The sequence below is a fragment of the Pelobates fuscus genome, chromosome 10, assembly GCF_036172605.1.
Source record: "Pelobates fuscus isolate aPelFus1 chromosome 10, aPelFus1.pri, whole genome shotgun sequence".
Lineage (NCBI taxonomy): Eukaryota > Metazoa > Chordata > Amphibia > Anura > Pelobatidae > Pelobates > Pelobates fuscus.
This window is the reverse complement of record NC_086326.1, coordinates 78,491,258-78,512,152: the sequence shown is the minus strand read 5'-3', so window position 1 is coordinate 78,512,152 and position 20,895 is coordinate 78,491,258. Positions and strand designations below refer to the sequence as shown.

Below are 20,895 nucleotides of genomic sequence, written 5' to 3'. Positions count from 1 at the left end.
AACGAGAGAGAGAGATGTCGTCATTTGACTGTTTTCTAGTTTTTATGTCCTTTGGTCTTCTTCTGTCACCTGACCCATCTCTTTTTAATAAAAGGAAACAATGGTGAAAACACCCATATCTTTTCTGTATTGTAAAGAGGTCGCATTTACCAAAGTCCAAAAATGGTTACCTTTTTGAAGTTTCCCCTAATACACCATTTAGTCAGTCTGCATGCAGGAAGAAACTCTTAACCCAAATATATGTGTGTGATAGTTTATCACCAAAGAGCAGTTCCACTCTTCGCTTTGCATGAATGAATCTGCTCTCTAAACTGATAGCAGCCATACTTTGAACATCCGTTTTATCCATAGCCCAGTTCACAGTTTACTCGCTCCCTATATTATTTGTGACTATAGAACGTTTCCTTGATGCACTGGGCAATAGAAACAGGTCAATATCTTTGTTAGTTTTTTTTTTATTAACTACTCAAGTGCCAAATCTGCAGTGAAATGGTTTAAGGGGGTTAAAAATGTGCTGCACTACACTAAACCGGTGCATTTAAAAGGTTAACGCTCGCTGCTCTGATGTTTGCCAAACAGTTTGTGGTGTTTTTTTTGTTTTTTTTTTCTGTTCTTTCTTTGACAATGTTTTTGCTATATTCTAGGACACAGCCTGACGGTGAAGATTAAACTGCTGGATTAAACTTGGGAGGCGAGCAGTGTCGTGCCTGCACAAGAGGAAGAAGAGATGTAAGAGGCGATTGGCGTTTAATCTTGTGGAGGCGATCTATTGAAAAGCTCAAATAGGAGTAGAGAGAAGCAATGGGAATTGGAGGCCATGGTAACCTGACATAAATGGCTGGCTGGAGGGGTTCACACCTCTTTGCTTCCTGCGTCTTCTGCCTTGTCTTGTGCTGTTGCTGCTGCTCCCCTGAGAATATCCACGTCTTGGCATTGTGCAGCCAAAGGACCATAATTATTCAGTTTAGGTGAATGTTAGGGTGAGGTGGGTGGCCTCACCATGATTCATTTATGGAAATTAGTGCGTCACATGCGACAGCTGGAACTCCACCGCTTGATCCTGCTGCTCATCGCCTTTAGCTTGGCCTCCATGTGTTTCTTGGCTTACTATGTGACCAACAGCCCAAAAATAAAGGAGCCTCCTCCATTACCTTTCAGTGACTGCAGCAGCCAGCAAAGGGTTGCAATACAACCACAAGCCAGTTGGCGGATCGCCAAGTCCGTGGACACGTCTCGCACCGAGCCAGTGGTACTAGTTTTTGTGGAGAGCATCTATTCTCAGCTTGGACAAGAGATCGTGGCTATCTTGGAGTCTGGCCGCTTCAAGTATAGGACAGAAATAGCCCCTGGAAAGGGTGACATGCCAACACTTACCGATAAAGATCGAGGACGCTATGCTCTAATCATTTATGAGAACATCCTGAAGTATGTGAATTTAGATGCATGGAACAGGGAATTGCTAGATAAATACTGTGTGGAATATGGGGTTGGTATCATTGGGTTTTTCAAAGCCAACGAGAACAGTTTATTGAGTGCACAGCTGAAAGGCTTCCCTTTATTTCTTCATTCCAACTTGGGGTTGAGGGACTACCACATCAATCCTAATGCTCCTCTTCTGTATGTCACTAGAGCAAATGAGGTAGAGCAAGGTCCTCTACCGGGGGATGACTGGACAGTATTCCAATCTAACCATAGCACCTATGAACCAGTTCTGTTGGCAAGCACAAAGTCTGCAGAGTCCATTCCTCACTTACCCACTCACAAAGCACTTCATGCAACAGTGGTACAGGACTTGGGCCTTCATGATGGAATCCAGAGAGTCCTGTTTGGCAACAATCTTAACTTCTGGCTACACAAGCTTATCTTTGTGGATGCTATTGCCTACTTGACTGGCAAACGTCTCTGCCTCACTCTCGATCGATATCTTTTGGTTGATATTGACGATATATTTGTTGGCAAAGAAGGAACACGTATGAAGGTGTCTGATGTTGAGGTAAGACCTATATAAAATTAGATCAAATCTTTTTTTTCAACTGCTTTTAATGTTTTTATACTCTTTTATGTGCAGATGTGTTTCTGAATAATTCACCCATAGATACTTTGATTATCTGTGCTTTTAAACAAGGTGTATGCTTTAGTGCAGTCGTTCCTAACCCAGTCCTCAAGTATCCCCTACCAGTCCAGGTTTAGGGGTTGCCCAGTTGTGTCTAAGGTGTTTTTAGAAAGGAAAACAAAAACACTTTAGACACAACTGGTTAATCCCTAAATCCTGGACTGGTAAGGGGTACTTGAGCACTGGGAACCGCTGCTCTAGTAAATTTTAACCCATATATAAATAAATGATGAGATGATGCTTTATTTTTTATTTAATTTTTTTTAAAGTATGTTAGGCTTTAACCTTTTTATGACAACATTTTTCATTTTTGAAAACTGTTGGGATGTTACAGGCACAAAATAAAAATGATAACCTAATCCATCTTTCTTTTTCCTACTTAAATCACTGATCAAAAAGATTTTTGTGGGGTGTATGTAAGCTTTAGCCCCTGTTTTATTGTTTGTTTTAGGATGTAATGGGGCATTTTTGTCATGGGTTTTGTTTTGATTAGATTTTTTTGTTAAATTTATATTTATTTTTTTCCTGGTAATCTCATTAAATACTCCACAATAGGCAAACCAAAACTTTCCTGGCTGTTTTCTACTTTAGAAGTAGTTTCCCTTCAGCCAATAAAATAAATTGCATTGAACAGAGAAAATAAGTCAACGTTAATCTAATTACTATTTGCAAACATAAAGGTAACATGAGACCCAAAGGAAATTTGTTTTGCCAAACCTGATGTTTCTGTGTATAGTTTAATATTGCCCAGCTTTTATTGTTTTATTACACGTTGAATCATTTCAGGCTTCTAGCACCTCTGTTATATGTTCTTGGCAATATATAGTCAGTGACCACCCAATTACATGCAAGATCTTTAAAGGAACGTTATAGTGTTAGGACTAGGAATAGAAACATGTATTCCCAACACTATAGTGCTGAATTATCCGTTTAGGTTTCCGTCCTACCTCAGTAAGGCGTTAAAAGGTAGCTTTACTTATCTTTTCTCCATAACTCGCCTCCATGGCTGAGATCATAATTCTTGAACATCTCCGCTAATTCAATGCTTTCCCATAGGAAAGCATTGGGATGCAATTGCTATTGCGCATGTGCGACAATACGCAGAGCTGTGTCACTTAGCATCTCCCCATAGATATGCATGGAATTGATGCATCTCTATGAGAAGCGTTTAGCTCCTCAATGCAGAGCGTGGAAACACGGAGTGTCACTGTGCAGCACTGAGATAGGAAGCACCTCTAGTGGCCATCTGAGTGACTGCACCTAGAGGTGTTACAAGGCAGTATTTTAAATACTTCATGCTTCTTCATTGCTCAGCCTGCCAGGACACACTATAGACACGAAAACCACTACATTAAGCTGTTGCATTCAAGCTAAAAGATAACATATTATCATTATTTATAAAGCGCTAACAAATTCCGCAGCGCTGTACAATGGGTGGAGTCATTGGCACTTATTTTCTCTATATACATTGACTTTTGACTCCAACTGAGGGCTGTTCGCTAGTATTTGGTAACTGTAGCACTTGAAGTATTTGTAAACTAGACTTTGCCAACCTGAGCAGTCTGGGATTTGTTTTTATTTTATTCCAAGGTTAGCCATCCTTACCATCCTTTCGCATTGCATATGAGAAGTACTGCAATTTTCTTTTAAAGTGACAGCCTAGGATTTACATGCCACTCTGTTTTTGTAAGTGCAAACGGCACCCTTCCTTCACCGTGCAGAAAGAACCTTTGCAGGCACCCTTTAAGTTAGTTTGCCAGTTCAATCAACAACTAATCTCACAATTACAGAAGCCTAAGCACGCAGCTTCCATCATGGAGCTGTACACACACCACATCATAGTCAATTGACTGCAATCCTATTATGGTAATCTCTTTATTTGGCATCATCCTGTTCTAAGGTTTTGTTGGTCTCGTGCTTGTCTAGTCGAGGCCTTTGTGCATGTTTTTTGTGAATAAGTGAACACAGTGTGCATTGTGTGTGAAATATGCTTCAGTTCAGGTGTAGCAAAGCTTAAAAAAGGTTAGCACCTCACTGTCCCCCCTGGGACATGGTGCGGATCATGCTTTGTGTATTGTTTGCTGTGCTGGCAGGATCTGACGCTGCAATCACTCTATTTTCGACTAATGTTTTGTGTGCTCTTTGCATTTCAATCGGGGATCTTGGAACAGCCCGAGTGATGTATTTATTTGTGCAAGATGCAGTGGTGTAAATAAAGAGAACGCAGACAACTGCAATAGCTTATACACAATGAGAGGGGATCTATCACCTATACAATGTTCTTATAATAAATTATATTTATTCAAGTAATGCAGTGCATTATTACATATGGCAAATTAATGGTAATCTGTTTTTACCATAAAGTATCTTGCAAGAAAGCTGTTCTGTGAGGCATATTTGATCGGATTAGCCTTCTAACCTTGTTTGATTTTGTTTTATTTTTTCTTTGCATCACAGACTATTTGATGGGTATAAATGGTTGATCATGTGAGGTGGGGGTAATCATTTTTTTAGTTCTTGAATTTTTGCAGTTATTTAAAATGACTGATTGCTCACAAAGATGCCAATGACATTAGTCTTCACTCAGGTCACACAATGATTTTGGCAGGAAAGGGGACAGCTTTCATACAGGCACTTATATTCTTATGCAAAAGAAAAAAACTGTCCTGCGCTCAAACTCTCACTACTCTTGGGCAGCAGCAACGACCACAGTACACATCAGCCCCAATACATACAGTAAAACCAAAGGAAAAGGGAGTTAGAATTGCACTTTTAGATATATCACCAATGAATAAAATGTTTTTGTTAGGGTATATTTACTAAACAGTGATTTTTATTTATTTTGTATTTGGGCAGTGAAGTGTCCCTTTAACCTACAGTATCTTCCATGAATTTTGGTGAGATGTCAAGGAATCCACTTAACAGATGCCTATGCTCTCTAGTGAGATCTCATATAGACCCCTACTTTGTACTTTTGGCAGGCGGTGCAGAGAAAGAAGTAGTTCAGGTACGTTTATCCATCTCCCATCCTCTGCACAATGTGAGCTTTGGGTCAACAGGAGGGAGACTTGGCAAAAATACAAAGACCCTCCCACAAGACTGCCATTTTGAGATACTGCTATTTAAAAGGCTCACAAAGGTACAGCCAGAATATTAATTAGTAAAGAAAAAAAAAGTTACCTGCGCTCTTCCCAAATCCCTATGCATATTTAAACAAATGGAGGTGATTTAGTTGCTCCAATGGCTATGAGAGGGTAATCCCACCTGCCACGTCAAGGCAAACCTCTTGGGTGGGTCCTCTTGCTGCCTCTTGAGTTTAGCTCCTCTGATCTAAACTCCCAGGAAGTAACCGGAGCGGTTCTCTGATTGAAATCCAAGGGAGTGTAACCATGTTAGAAAAGGGTCAATTTCTATTGAAATCTGCACCTTTTGAAAAATGGGGGGGAAGGACTCGCTTTACACGTTAAGCTTTTTAGCAAGTTCTAGTGCTTAAGGCTTCTGGAGTGTCCCTTTAATGTAGGCAAAGATAAATATGTTGCTGCACTGCCTTTAGACCTGTTTTCCCCCCCCAATATTTGCTGTGTTAGCGATAAAGAATCGTTCCTTGCTTTCTCTCATGTATATAGTCTATAAGTTTGAGTTTTTCCTAAATATTTTGTGTTTATGAAAATCTAATAGGTGACAGTACCGCTGTCACCTATTAAGTGGGAACGGTCACTTATCTGGAAATTACACCATTGAATAAACAATTGAGATTTCTTATAACCTGTTTTGACCCTTTTTTTAAATGCAGTGCTCCATTTTTATTTAAATGTTTAGTAAGATTTGCCAAGTAACATCACATTACACATTATTCTAGGCAAAACCAGGGCACGTAATGCAAATGAGCAAGAGAACAGAAGCATGGTTGGTTCCTTATCTTCCATTATGTTCAATGACAAAAAGGATGGCATTAAAGGGACAGTATAAGCACCAAACCACTTTAGCTTAATGAATTGCGTTTGGTGTATAGATCATGCCGCTGCAGTCTTACAGCTCAGCTCTCTGCCATGTAGAAATTAAATCGCTTTGTTTATGCAGCCATAGCCATACCCATACCTTCCTTTTTTCACATTTTCTTACCTCTTGCTATGTTAATTGCCATCAGGCGCCTCCTGTGCACGATTAAAGTTCAATTAACAGAGCAGGAGGAAATAACTTCTAAAATAAACATTTTGCTGTAAGATCCAATTTTTTAAATGAAACCATCTCATTTAGGTGTGAGTCACAGTAAGAGGAGGTATGGCTAGGGCTGCATAAACAAAGTGATTGTACTCCTAAATATCAGTGAGATTGCAGGGGTTATGAGTTACACACCAAAACTGCTTTATTAAGCTATAGCTGTTTTGGTGTCCAGAGTGTCCCTTTAATAACAAATGATTGACAGGGAGCCATGATTGAGGTGCCCAGTTCTAGGATAGATGTGATTTTCTACATTTAGTTTTTATATTTCAGACCATGGTCTCTCCTTTTCACTCTGTTTGAAATTAGCCATGCAATGCTTTTATAGAAACCAATAAATACACTTAGTTGATTATTTTGCTGTAAGACTGTGGCAATATGGTTGCAGGTTTTCACTTGTTTTTTGTTTGATTTTCCACATAATCCTTGAATTTTTTATTTTATTTTTTTAAATAATTGGAAAATACTGACAGATACTAATATAGGCTAGAAAGTACTGGCATATTTCAAATATTTTCATATCTTCAGTAATAGTGATTGCTTTTCTAAAAGAAGACCGAAATTGAATTTTACCACAATGTACTGAGTCACTTGCCTCTTCCTCTTCATAAATTCTTCTTTCTATTTAACTAAATAGAGACGGTGTATTTGTTTAACCAAATAGTGACAAATCTCCTATATATTGAACAAGATGTTTTGTTTCTTGTGCCGCTTGTTAGATTTTTAGTCTTGTACTTGGGTAATTAAATTATTCATTATAGATTAGTTTAGTTTGTTTATAGAAAATCTATGTATTACACAAATACTAGACAAGCTTGTTTCTTTGATTACCCCCTATTAGAAAGGAATACCAGAACATTAAGCTGTAGTTGTTCTGGTGACTATAGTGTCCCTTTAATGTAGTTGTTCTGGTGAGTATAATCATTGCCTTAAGGCATTTTCATGCAAACACTGCCCCTAGGGACACCTCCAAGTGGCCACTCCTCAGATGACCACTGGAGGTGCTTCCTGGCTCAGCCGTTCAACGTCTCCACGCTCTGCATGGGGACGCAGAATTTTCCTCATAGAGATGCATTGATTCAATGCATCTCTATGAGGACGTGCTGATTGGCCAAAACTGCGTTTGGACCCGCCTCCTTGCCAATCCAATGCTTTCCCATTTGCTAAAAATCAGCTATTCTGATGTCACCAAAGGGGGGGCAGCGCCGGCGTACTCGCACAGCGCTGGAAATAAGGTGAGTTTTTATTGCTTTTAAGGGGGCTAAGGGGGGCAAGCCACCTAAATGGTGGGTTTTTTTACTATAGGGTCAGGAATACATGTTTGTGTTCCTTATGAATTTAGGGTCCCCCATGGTTTCATTAAAAAAAAATCCTTTGATATGCTCATGATGCATAAGCAGCATTTTAACCCACGTAAGAGCGGTTAATGTGGCCGGTTAACATGGCTGGTTAACCGGGTTGTAATCTGAAATTCTGCACTGCTAAAACCTCAACACATGCTTATAAAACAAAAAAAGAAATGGCAAGCACACAGTGTAATATAGCAAGTTAACAAATATTTATCCGAAAAACCATATCCAGATTGTCCTCATTACTTTTAAAAGCACTCAAACAAATGTCACTCCTGCTTAAAGGAACATTATAGTGTCAGGAATACAAACGTGTATTAGGTGTAAAAACCTTTCCTCCCATGAGAAAGGTATTTTGCTTACATTTTCCCCACGCCACGCTGGTCTTGTCACGGCTGGCCTCACCCACTCCGCCTCCTTGGCTGAAATGAACAATTTTGATGATATCGGTCAATGCAATGTTTCCCCTTTGGAAAGCTTTTTTTCTCTGAAAAGGAAGTTTTTCCATTAAAATGCTTGCAAGAACATACTGTACATGCCAGATGAAATACATTAAGCTGTAGTTGTTCTGGTGTCCCTTTAAGATGAACAAAAATGTGCTTCTCCCAGTCGTCTCATCAGACATGTATGACTTCATCAAGGGATGTATGCACCCCTAATGAAGTCAAAACTGCATGATGAAACATGTTGGGAGGAAGAAGTTTGACACCAGGTGTTTTCTAGTAGTGCATCTACAGTAAGAACATAGTTTCCATGGTGATGACTGGTGGGACTGAATATATATATATATATATATATATATATATATATATATATATATATATATAATTTTTATTTTTTTTAAATCTTGAACCAAAATGCACTTATTTGTTTAATGAGATGAAGCTGTTACCTGCAGTGAACCTTTAAAGTGGCTTCCATTCAGCTTTAAAAAGTTTTTAATGTTTTTTTAATACTAAACAAGAGTCCACAACAGCCCACCACCCCCTGTGCTTATTGGACTAATGGGGAAGCATTTAACTTGCTATACTACACTATGTGCACTTTGTACTTTTTTTTTCTTTCTTTCTTCTCTTAAGCAGGGGAATCTATTGAGTACTATGTAGTTCTTTCTGTTATTGCTGAATGTTTATTAGACTTAACATACATGTGCCCCGCCACCCCCCTCTCCCCCTGCTGGATATATTTGCAGTTTGTGACACAATGGAGAGGAGTGTTATTAAAGCGGCACTGTCATGCCAAACTTACCTTTCTTTAATCGATTAATCTTCTCTCCCTCTCTCAGGATCTGTTCTTCATTTCTTCCAGTTTTCTTTAAAATATAAGACAAAGTAGGGACTACTTTGTCTTATCAAGGTTTCCTACGCTTGACCAGCAGAGGAGCAAAGGGTGCTTCGTTTCTGGTGATCAAAGCAATTTTCCCAGGGGAAGGAAGGTTAACATTTTCATTTAGGGCCCCCACCTGCCGCTCATGGGTGGGGACCAAGGGGGGGTGGACAATAAGTCACCCCCCTTATTGTTATTTAGGGCCCCCACCTGACATTCAGGAGTGGGGGCTGGGGGATGACAATAGGTCCCCCCCACACACATTTTCATTTAGGGACACCGCCCACTAGGGATTTAAAAAAAAAAAAAATATATTTTACAGTGAGCAGCCATGGCATAGCGAGTAGTAATCTTTACTTCTTATTAGTAAATTTGGCTGAAAGACTAATTTAGGTCTTTCAGCCTTTTGGTAGATAGGTCCCTAAATCCCACGGTATCAGGGAGCTATCTACTAAGTGGCTGCAAGTCCCAAATTGCGTCCTAACATGAATGAACAAACTGTTCTCATTCAAATTCGGTAGTTTGCCGCCGTTCTGTCTAAGTGACAGGACATTCGGGAATACTGACAGGAAGCATCGAGAGATCACGGGTCAAACGTGAGAATTGTGGGAAAATTGCTTTGATTACCGGAAAGGAAGCACACTTTGCTCCTCCACTGGTCAAAGCTGGTCAAGCATAGGAAACCTCCATAATACAAAGTAGTCCCTACTTTGCCTTATCTTTTTAAAGAAAACTAGAGCAGATAGGAGGAAATCAGGAACAGACAGAGTTAGAGAAGAGGAATTGATTAAAGAAAGGCATGTTCGGCATGACAGTGCCGCTTTAAGTGAGCTGCAAATCGTGGAAGTCCTTTATCCTTGCATTGTGTTTTTTTTCTGTATTTCTTTTTGCATGCATGGCTATCAGCCAGTGTTTGGAGGTAAACATTAGTGCTCCTACCTAGTGCATAATTTAAAATACTTCTGGAGTGTTTTTTATACTTGACTCCTCTAAATGCTTCCATACAGGATTATTTGCCAACCTCCCCGGGCTAAAATAATCGATCTGTGACTATAGTTGAGCTGGAGAATATTTCAAGAGCAGCTATTTTTGACTACCTTTTTTTTCCCACGGATATAATTTTTTCTACAATTCAGAGGTTTAATGATTAACCCCGACAGTGTTTGCTGGTGTAAAAAAATAAAAAAGGGAAAAAAGCTAACTTTACATTTTGTTCTTACTCCACACTATAGCATTGTCGATGGAGAGTATTCAATAAAGTTTTTTACCTTTTATTTTTATAAAATGCTTCTCTATCTTCTTATAAATAAAAAGAGACATCTATTTGAAAAGCATTGATAATACGTCTGGGACTTTCTTCCTTACTGTTTTCTGTGTAGCTTCAGAAAGAATGGAACAAAGTTTGATGCTGTTCAGAAAATGATTTGCTTTTCCCACATGACCGCAAATGGAATGTTTAAAACTGTGCGTTCCACAGAATTTGTCCTGTTTCTATTGGCTGGTAGTCAGAAACTTGATGTGTACAGAAGCCAGGGGACTAATATGACAAGATCATTGTCTCTGTTCAGAAATCAAATAACTAACAAGCTCAGCTTGAGGTTATACTGGGGCCCCTTGCTCTGGTAGGATGTATGCCCGTATTTATTTGTGTGCTTGGCTGGCATAATGTGGATGCTTTTAGATGTTCAACTGCCAAGCGAATGTTATATATGTAACAATACTCAAACCTAAAGTAGTGTTAAGTAAATGAAACCTCAGACATTATAATAAAATCTTTTAAATGGGCATAAATATTTTGTGTATGACCGTGACAGACAAAAAAAAAGTCATCCCCAATCAGTAATATTGTATCCTGTTGTAACTCTTGAACGAATATACCTATTGATGTAACAATGGAAACTAGCATTAACCCCTTAAGGACACGACATGTGTGACATGTCATGATTCCCTTTTATTCAAGAAGACTGGTCTTTAAGGGGTTAAAGGGTAGTCACCAAAATAAATTAAAGGGACTCTATAGTCAACATATAAAAGCAGGAAAGACAGGTCCCCCAGCCTTCCTTCTTGCTTTTATATGTACTTTCATTGATTAAAAATTATTTTCCGAGCATTTTTATATTAAAAACTTACCTCCGTTCCAGTGCCGAGCTCCCAGCCATGCCGCGCCCCCTTTTTCGTCAAAATGACGAAATCGCGGGGCCCAATAGGACGCTTCTCACAGAGAAGCGTCATCGCGATGTGGTGCGCATGCGCGGCTTCGCGCTGCACCAATCGCGTTCTTTATAGAGCGGCATTGACAGCCGCCCTATGAAGAACCTCAGCGCTATACCGCACATGTGCGCGGAATGCGCGTTCGCGAGCTGAGCTGTCTGACTGACAGCTCAGCTCTCTTTCTAAAATTATCAATAAGGGGGGGGGACCTACTGTCCCCCCCCCTGGCCCCCACCCCTGAGCGGCGGGTGGGGGCCCTAAAATTCACAATGGGGGGGGGGGGGGGAAACCTACTGCCCCCCCGGCCCCCACCCCTGTGCGGCGGGTGGAGGCCCAAAAATTCACAATAAGGGGGGGATTTATTGTCCCCCCCCGGCCCCCACCCCTGAGCGGCGGGTGGGGGCCCTAAAATTCACAATAAGGGGGGGACTTATTGTCCCCCCCGGCCCCCACCCCTGAGCGGTGGGTGGGGGCCCTAAAATTCACAATGGGGGATTTTTTTTTTGGGGGGGGGGGGGGGGGTAACTAGGGTCCCCCCCCCCATTGTGAATTTTAGGGCCCCCACCCACCGCTCAGGGGTGGGGGCCGGGGGGGGACAATAAATCCCCCCCTTATTGTGAATTTTTGGGCCCCCACCCGCCGCTCAGGGGTGGGGGCCGGGGGGGGGGACAGTAGGTCCCCCCCCTTATTGAGAATGTTAGGGCCCCCACCCGCCGCTCAGGGGTGGGGGCCGGGGGGGGCAGTAGGTCCCCCCCCCCTATCGTGAATTTTAGGGCCCCCACCCACCGCTCAGGGGTGAGGGCCGGGGGGGGGACAGCAAGGGCCCCTAATAAAGCATTCAATTACTTATTTCCTATGGGGGAAAAAAACTGTCGCTGGAGGTCCTCATGCACAGCGTGACGACGTCCAGCACGGACCTAGGTCTGTTTCAATTCAGGAAGCCCTCTGAGTCCCCTCAGAAACTACAATGTTTTACATTGCAGCACTAAGTGCAAAAGGGACATTGCACACAGAAAAGTTTAATGAGCTGAAGTGGTCTGAGTGCCTACAGTGTCCCTTTAAGTTTCTTTTAGAAGTTTGTTTTTTTCCTGCTCTGTAAATTAAACTTTAATTACACACCAGAGGCTCCTGCAGTGTCTAGAAGGTTAACACAGCAAGGGATAAGAAATTCTAAATTAAACAGACTGTGCATTAAAGCGAAGGTGTGACTAGGGCTGCATAAACAAAGTGATCTAACTCCTAAATGGCAGAGGATTGAGCAGTGAGACTGCAGGGGCAATGTTTTTAAAGAAATTGAAGATTTGCTAATTTTAAGTTTTAATTGGACACTTCTCAAACTCTACTTTTTTGCCTAAAATTTGTATTTAAATTTTAATTTTCTATTCTCCACAACCCTTTAGAGAATGTATTTACTAAACTCTGCTTATTATATTTCAGTTCCCAAAAAAAGCAGATTAATAACATACTTTCTTTGATGAAGCAAATTTCAGAACCGGAAATCTGGGTTATTTTGAGTTCAAAACCATTCAGAAACCAAATTGTGTGTTTTTTTTATTTATTTATTTATTTATTTTATACAATAACCTTGCAATGAACAGGAGAATCATTTCATGTGTTATGATTTTTTATTTTTATCCTTTGTAATACATTTATTAAAATACAGGTATGAATCATGATTTAATATAAAAATAGTAAATCTACAGATAAAAGAAAAATAGTGCATAGGGTAATACTATATACTCCACAAATAGGAAATGTGATGCTACACTCACGGCAGCAAATGGAAAATGAAGCTTGTATCCAACATATGTACAACCAGCTTTCTTCTTGCTGTATATTACACTCTAATATCACTCTATAATCACTCTATATATTACACTGTTTATTGTGTTAAAAATCTCACTGATGATGTCTGTGCAGCATGGATGGAACACCGTAGAGCTGTTAATGTTTTGTACTTTTTATGGTTTCATCTGGACTGCGCTTCTGTCGATGTGGTCATTTTTGTTTTAAGATCAGGTTAAGAAGGTATGTCTAAGGCTTTTTCTATAGTTAAGTAGGAAATATAATCAGAGGAGGGACAAAGAGGGAAACATATGAAATACAAGCTAGGTCATCTGATTATGTAGCTTGACCGGTGTAGATAAACGAGTAGTGAGTATGATTTATAGAGAGAGTTCTTACATTATGTACTCAGGCATGAACTGTGAGTGGTATAGCGGGTCAGTCTATATGGGGTCAACCGATGCCCAGTCTGGAGGCTGTGTTTACATGCCTGTAAGTAACGTTAATGAGCCACCCCAGCTGCTCCTCGGTACCCTGTGTGTCCTCACATGTTTTACTGTGCAGTCCGGATGAGGCGCCCCTCCTGCCCCAAGACTCTCTTAGAGCCAGGTCGACTGTCTCCTGGACTTGCCGCCGTCCTGGGGCCAAGTCCTTCCCCAATGTGGTCCTGCACTCCGTCGCTTTTGCAGGTGTCTCGCTCTCCTCCGCAGGCGTGAATGGTGTATAGGGACTGCACCCCTTGTGGCTCTTTTCCCAGGTGGGCCAGCAGTAGTACAGAAAGCAGGTTCAGTGGTTGCTTTGCCCGGTTGGGGCCTTTCCGGATGCACCCTGGTATTTCTTCTTTTTGGGAACGGAGCTCGGGCTGGCTCTCGTGCTGTGGATGGTCTGACCCTGGTGCTGGCTGTCGCCTTTTCTCCAGGCGTTCCCAGAATTACCTGCATATGACGTCAACATTTTTCTGGAAGGCTTCGGCCCAGTCGCTGGATGTCAATCGGACTTTGCATGTAGTGGAGCTGTCGGCCATCTTGGTCAGGCCTCGTGTCTCCTATTTTCCAGATTTGCGCCCTGGAGCGATTTGTAGGTGAAAACGGTCCAGAATGGGGGCAACAAGGGCCCTAGTGCAGGTGCTCGGTTTGTCGTGGCAGCGGGAAAACGTCCGTCTCTCCCGCGTCTGCCATGCTTGTAGACCCCATATTTTTGTCGGGTGAGTATCGCTTGAAATGGTTCTTGAGTGGTGTCATCTTGTTCAGTTTGATGTCACCTCTCGTGTGGTCGCCTTTTCGCATCGCTTTATTGCCATTTGGGCATTGAAATTTCGCTTTGTTCTTTGATTGTGTTAGGAACTGTTGAGGTTTGCTTCTTCTCAGCTATGCAGTCAGGCCCTGCCCCCGGTAGGTGGTGTTTTAACTGATCTTACAGTGATATACCGTATTTATTCGAGTATAACGCGCACCCCTAATTTTCGATTAAAAATCAGTATAACATTTTATACCGATTTTTTTTTTTTTTTATTTTTTTTTTAATATATCTAAAATTAGGGTGCTTGTTATACTCGAATAAATATGCTCCGATAATACCGACCGCCGGGCTCATTACAAGCCCGGCGGTCCTGGGGGGACGGGCAGCAAGCGTTTACTCACCTCCGTGCAGCTCCTCCAGCTTCCCAGTGTAAATCTTGCGAGACCCGCGGCCAGCTCTGACGGCCGCGGGTCTCGCGAGATTTACACTGGGAAGCTGGAGGAGCTGCACGGAGGTGAGTAAACGCTTGCTGCCCACCCCCCCAGGACCGCCGGGCTTGTAATGAGCCCGGCGGTCCTGGGAGGTATAATCGGAGCACCCACTCGAATATTTATTCGAGTATAACGCGCACCCCTAATTTTAAATTAAAAATCGGTACAACATTTTGCGCGTTATACTCGCAAAATAGAGAACATAGAGCGTATTTATTCAAGTGAGTTTAATCCAATGAAGTATGCAGTTTGCTTTTTAATGTACACTGTGTATTGTTTTTTTTTTCTTCTGTCTGCATTTATTGCTCTGAGGAACTGTGAAAGTGAAGCAAGATGGAAACTGGTTATGTGGCAGATAAGCTGTTGTGAGTGCAATGCAGCATCTTCTTTGTTGTGTACATGGTATTGTTCTATGTACTTTTTCTTTTATCTGTAGATTTGCTATTTTTACATTGCGTTCTGAAGATTTTGAGGTATTATTTTTTTGGTCTTATAGATTTATAGTTCAGGATAATTCATTGCTTTTTTTTAATTTTTTGTGATTTGTCCCATTATTAGCTAAGGTTATTTTTCTTGGTGACCTACTTTATAGATTTAAAATAAAAAAAAAAAAAAAAATTAATCCGAAATAAAAATGTAATCTGCTGTCTGTATTCAAGTGGACTTAATTACTTAATTTTGCCTGTTTGCATAATTCAAGTTTTTATGCCGGTTTGAGGCTCCGACCTGCAACGAAGTGCTATCTATGCTATGTTAATTGAAGCATGAACATACAAGAGGCTAGTACTCTTACTATATTCTCTGTACAACTCTCCTGTTAAATCAGTATGTCCATACAGAAGGTTTGCAAGGCTAAGTGAAGAGATCCTTGTATTGTGTGTAGGACTTGTGACATTTACTCTTCCTCTTTTGTAAAACTTAGTCACTGCTAGTTAAAAAAAGTTAAACATTTAGATTGGTTGTGCTACCCTTTCCTTTTGATAATTTTTTAAAATTAAATATACAAACTTTGCCATTCTATGTATGTAAATTGGTTAACTCTGTAGTTCCATACACAAAGCGCGCATGCACGGCACTGCTTGAGGGAAAAAACAAGCGTGCATTTACTTACCTCTGTTTTTTTTCAGCATTTACTATGTTGAAGAAATGAGGAAGTGACGACAATTCCTCTATAAACAAAGTCATTTAGAACGATTGTAGGAATTTTTCACTGGCATTTTTTATCTGAAAATTCCCTTATTAGATATAGAAAAATAAATAAATAAAAACCCTATACATCTGATGTAATATTTATTCATTTTTCTCCTATAGGCGTTAATACATGTAATCACTGGTACAATGGGCAAAGATAGCAAGTAACAGGATGTGAAATGGGGGTAGATTTTGGATGTGCACGGGTTGATCGATAGTTTTGTGGATGTGTAGTGGGAAGATGTGGAATTGTGAATGTGCAGTGGGGTGGGGGTGCGGGGGGGGGGGGGGGGTAATAGATATTTGGATGTGTGGTGGGGTATAGATTTGTGGAGTTAGAGGTGAGGAATTTCTTTTTTTATTATTATTATTTTTTTGTGTGGATATAGGGTTTTAAATGAGTGGTGGGGGGGGGGGGGGGGATTTCCAGCCCTGCATGTCTATATAGAATTTTATATGAATTTTGTTTTTTAATAGATGGTCTAATCTGTTTCTCAAAATCAAAGAGAGCCTGGAAAGTTGTTACCCTGTGATGTACTGTTTGTTTTACTAAAGACCTGAAAATCGCTAATATGGTAAGGAACTGTGAGAGGCAGATAGAATACAAGGTCTCACTTTTAATCTTCTACCCCTCCCAAAAAAGTAAGCAAACAAAGCGTTCTCATATTGTGTAGCAAGTAAGTAATAGAAACTAGCACACAGCTAAATGGATTTGGTTTTAGACACTATAGGATTTGCACATAAGACGGATTTTAATTTTCTCAAGGCGTGACGTTTTGTCGCCCTGAGCTGGCTGCTCTTTTCATGTAATTTCATGGATTCTTTTTTTTTTTTTTTAATGGTCTCAGTACTTGCACAAAGCTTAGAGATATATCCACAGGAGGGATTCCTATATCTGTTTTATGTAAGGCCTGCGGTTCCCAGCTTTATAGCGCAGTGTCTGGAGAGGGGATTGAAGGGATAGGGGACGACAGCCCAGATTGCCAGCAGGGTGTCCGTAAAACAGATTGCCAGCTAGCTGAACATGTCCTGTATTTTTTATTTATACTTGTATATCTTTTATAATGGATACTTTTTTTTTTTCGTATTTCCAAGTGTGTCCTGGATAACATGTATATACAACTGACTGCATTCTGTGTTTTGGGTTTGTTTGTTTTTTGTTTTATTTTATAAAAATTTTTTTTTTTTCAAAGGATACATTTGAGATTTCTCTCGTTTTCAAGTATGCTCCTTAAAGGGATACTACAGTGGCAAGAATACAAGCTGTGTTCATGGCACTGCCGACCCTCCTGCCTTCACTCCACACCTCCCCTTCCCCCCGTAAGTAAAGGGTTAAAAACCCTTTACTTACCTTTTCCCAGCGCTGTTGTCCCTCTGCTGGGTAGACGCTCTGCCCCTTTCAACGTCTTGCGATAAACAGGTGCTAATGTGCATGTGTGGCAATTGAGACACACACACATTAGACTTACACATAGGAATGCATTGATTAATGCTTTCCTATGGGGAACAATGACGCTGGATGTCCTCATGCATCAGATACTGGACCAACGGTCTGTTTTAATCTAGGAAGCCCTCTAGTGGCTGTCTGGGAAACAGTCACTGGAGGCAGACTTAGAGCTGCAATGTAAACATTGCAGTTTCTCTGGAGCTGTAATGTTTCACATTGCAGCACTAAGTGCAAAAAAAATGAACTGAAGTGGCCTGGGTGCCTATAGTGTCCCTTTAAGGGCACACAAATACAATGCTATGCATTTAAATGAGATTTGTGTATATATAATACAGTAATAAAGAGAATATGTGCAGCTGCTTTTTGGTTGCATGTATTCTGATATATTCAGGGGAAAATTTCAAATGTATGGCTGCTTATTCCACGTGTGTACCTGCAGGGGAGATGAATGTTTTAAACCACTCTTTAGCGTTGATGGATGGTAATAAGTAAGGTGCTGGAAACCGAACAGAAGACATATAGGAGTGGAGGCAGCTGAAGTGAGCAAACTGCTCAAACATTTTGAATTTTTTCCAGAAAAGTTGTTAGAAAACAGATAAGAAAGGTGAAGGATACGTTTGGATTCTAGAGTTGGCCAGCTTAGCGGTTTCAACATATAATGGGTATTGCAGTAACATTGCAGAACAACGCACAAAAACATTCCGATTGTTCAGTTTAGTGGGATGAGTTTACGGAGCTGATCCATACGTTGCGTCTCCATATTCTGACTGCTATTAATATTTGCTGTATAATCGTTTTTTTTATGGAAAGGTCTAAACAGGCATTGTTTCTGCACAGATTAGCTAGTTTGGGGTAATGTTTGGAGGGCAGGTCTTCAATAAGAAAGCCATATGAGAGATTGAGTGCTAGCCACGTTCCAAGATACTTACAGTAGGCGACTGTGTCTAGGTTACATTTGGACTTTACAGAAAGCACAAAAAGTGTGCAGCGCATAGCGTGATGAAAATCACCAATTAGTTCACTCTAAACCACTTTGTGATATTTTGCATCACATTCAGTAAACATATGTAAATGTGTTATTGCACTTTTAGATTTTTACATTTGGACCTTGTCAAAATGTTTGAATACCGTTGCAACATACTCTTATTTATAGCAATGCATCTTTCAGACACTGAGAAATGATATAGCACAGCCTCAGGTCATTATAATGTTGTCATCCACATGTGCACTGTTAATGCATCTCAAGGTTATCCTAAGTGATGTTCATTTCTGCACTTAGCTCACCAACATGTTATTTAACTTGGTTACATGTATTTATTTTCTGCTTCATTTGAGGTGTGTGTGTTCCCCAGTTCCTTGTTTAAAGGACCACTATAGTGCCAGGAAAACATACTCGTTTTCCTGGCACTATAGTGCCCTGAGGGTGCCCCCACCCTCGGGGACCCCCTCCCGCTGGGCTTTGGGGAGAGGAAAGGGGTTAAAACTTACCTTTCTCCAGCGCTGGGCGGGGAGCTCTCCTCCTCCGATCCTCCTCCTCTCCTCCCATTCGGCTGAATGATCACGTGCGGCAAGAGCAGCGCGCGCATTCAGCCGGTCACATAGGAAAGCATTCATAATGCTTTCCTATGGACGCTTGCGTGCTCTCACTGTGGAGAATCACGCAAGCGCCTCTAGCGGCTGTCAGTGAGACAGCCACTAGAGGATTTGAGGGCTGGATTAACCCATTTATAAACATAGCAGTTTCTCTGAAACTGCTATGTTTATAAAAAATGGGTTAACCCTAGCTGGACCTGGCACCCAGACCACTTCATTAAGCTGAAGTGGTCTGGGTGCCTATAGTGGTCCTTTAATGACACATTCATATTAATAAACAAACACATTTCTCTTATAATTAAAACCATAGCAAGTGATAAAATGGCGCTGTGAAATTTTTTCAATAGCAGCAATTTAATTTATGTGATGACCTAATGCACTAAATCTATTATACTGGTTAACCCTATAAGGTGCGCTGTGTCCTTAAATCAATTATAAATATAGGTGACTTTGTTAAATCTATAAATAACTACTCAAACACACGTGTCCAATGAAATTCTTTGTGCGAACGGGATCACCACAACTCCTTGCGTAAGCCATGTCATCCACAACATTGCACATACAAGAAAAAGGAATCATATGTAGTGTAAAACCAAGATATACACATTTGGGGATGAGGACATTTTTCCGTGTACTCACAAGTACAGAGCAGGTAGACACTGCTCAAACTGTAAAGGCTCTAAATGTATTATTCCAGGTTTGTGGTACCCCATACAACAAAAACAGAAGCGATGGATGACTTAAAGCAGACTTTATTAATTGATCACAAAGCACAAGCAGGAAATTAAAATGTTCTATTGCATCCCTGATACCAGTCCTCGGTTCCGGTCAGAATGAATCTTCGCTGTCGATATTTGGCTTCCAGACACTTGCGGACTGCTTGCCGGGTTAACTCTGGGTGGAGGTAGGGGCAGCCTGATGGATAAACAATGAGAAAGTTACCGACACTCTGGCCCAAATCCAGTTGTACATTTAAAACTTTCTCTTTGTTTTTACCATGTATTTTGAGCTGTTAGATACTTTCCGACTCCACTACATCTAATTGTCCCCTTAAGCCCCCCGTATTACCTCTTTTTAAATCTTTATTTTCTGCCCGGACCTAGGTCCTGGGCGCCACCATCTTTGTGTGGGTAGATTAAGTCCCTGTGGGACACGTCATTTGCCCACACTACGTAGCGCTGCAAATTTCCCGTGCATGCCCAGTTAAACACGTGGGCATGCGAACGGGAATTTCATCTATTCATTTGTCAGAAAGACTAATAAATGAATAGAAATTTCAAATGAATGAACGAAGACCTCTTCGTTTGTTTGGTTTATTACAAGGAGGGAGCTACCGGCGCGCAGCTCCCTCTTAGTAATGTGTAAAAGTAGAAGCGTCAGGGAGCAGTGCTCTCCGTCACTTCCTAAGCCCCCCATGTCCTCCCTCAATATGACCCCCATAATAGCATAAGGGAGATTAAAATCTCCTGAACGTCCCTACTCGCTATGCACTGTTCACTGTTCACTGTTGTAAAAAAGAAAAAAATCCCCCCCGAATGGTGACACATAGTGTGTCACCCCCGAACCCTCACCTGGGCCCCGTGAGTGGGGGCTATAAAAGTAATCAGGGGACATAGGGTCCCCCTTGGCGGAAGGGTGCCCTAAATTACACTAAAATAAGGGGGGGGGCTATTGTCCTACACCTTGCCCCCACCCATGGGCGACGGGTGGAGGCTAAGTGTAAATACCCCCCCCAGGTGACTACGGGTCCCCAATCCCCTAGTCACCCTCCCCCACCCCCAAAAAATGAATAAAGACCTACCTACCGGTAGGGACGGCCGCTGCCCCACTATCCTGCACCACAGAACCCAACCTGAGGCACATACCTAGGTGGCTCCGGACTCATCCGTCCGTCCGTTCCCCCCCCCCCTATGGACCGGTGGGGGTGAT

General features: G+C 41.3%; 1 protein-coding gene across 1 annotated transcript in view; it reads left to right on the top strand.

Moving 5' to 3' along the window:
• NDST2 (N-deacetylase and N-sulfotransferase 2) overlaps positions 1 to 20,895 on the top strand; it is a 160,926-nt gene that overhangs the window by 75,164 nt on the left and 64,867 nt on the right. Inside the window, exon 2 of the mRNA XM_063434870.1 lies at positions 645 to 1,993. Within this exon, the coding sequence (XP_063290940.1) occupies positions 1,001 to 1,993 (993 nt within the window). The 5' untranslated portion in view covers positions 645 to 1,000. The remainder of the gene's footprint in view (positions 1 to 644; positions 1,994 to 20,895) is intronic.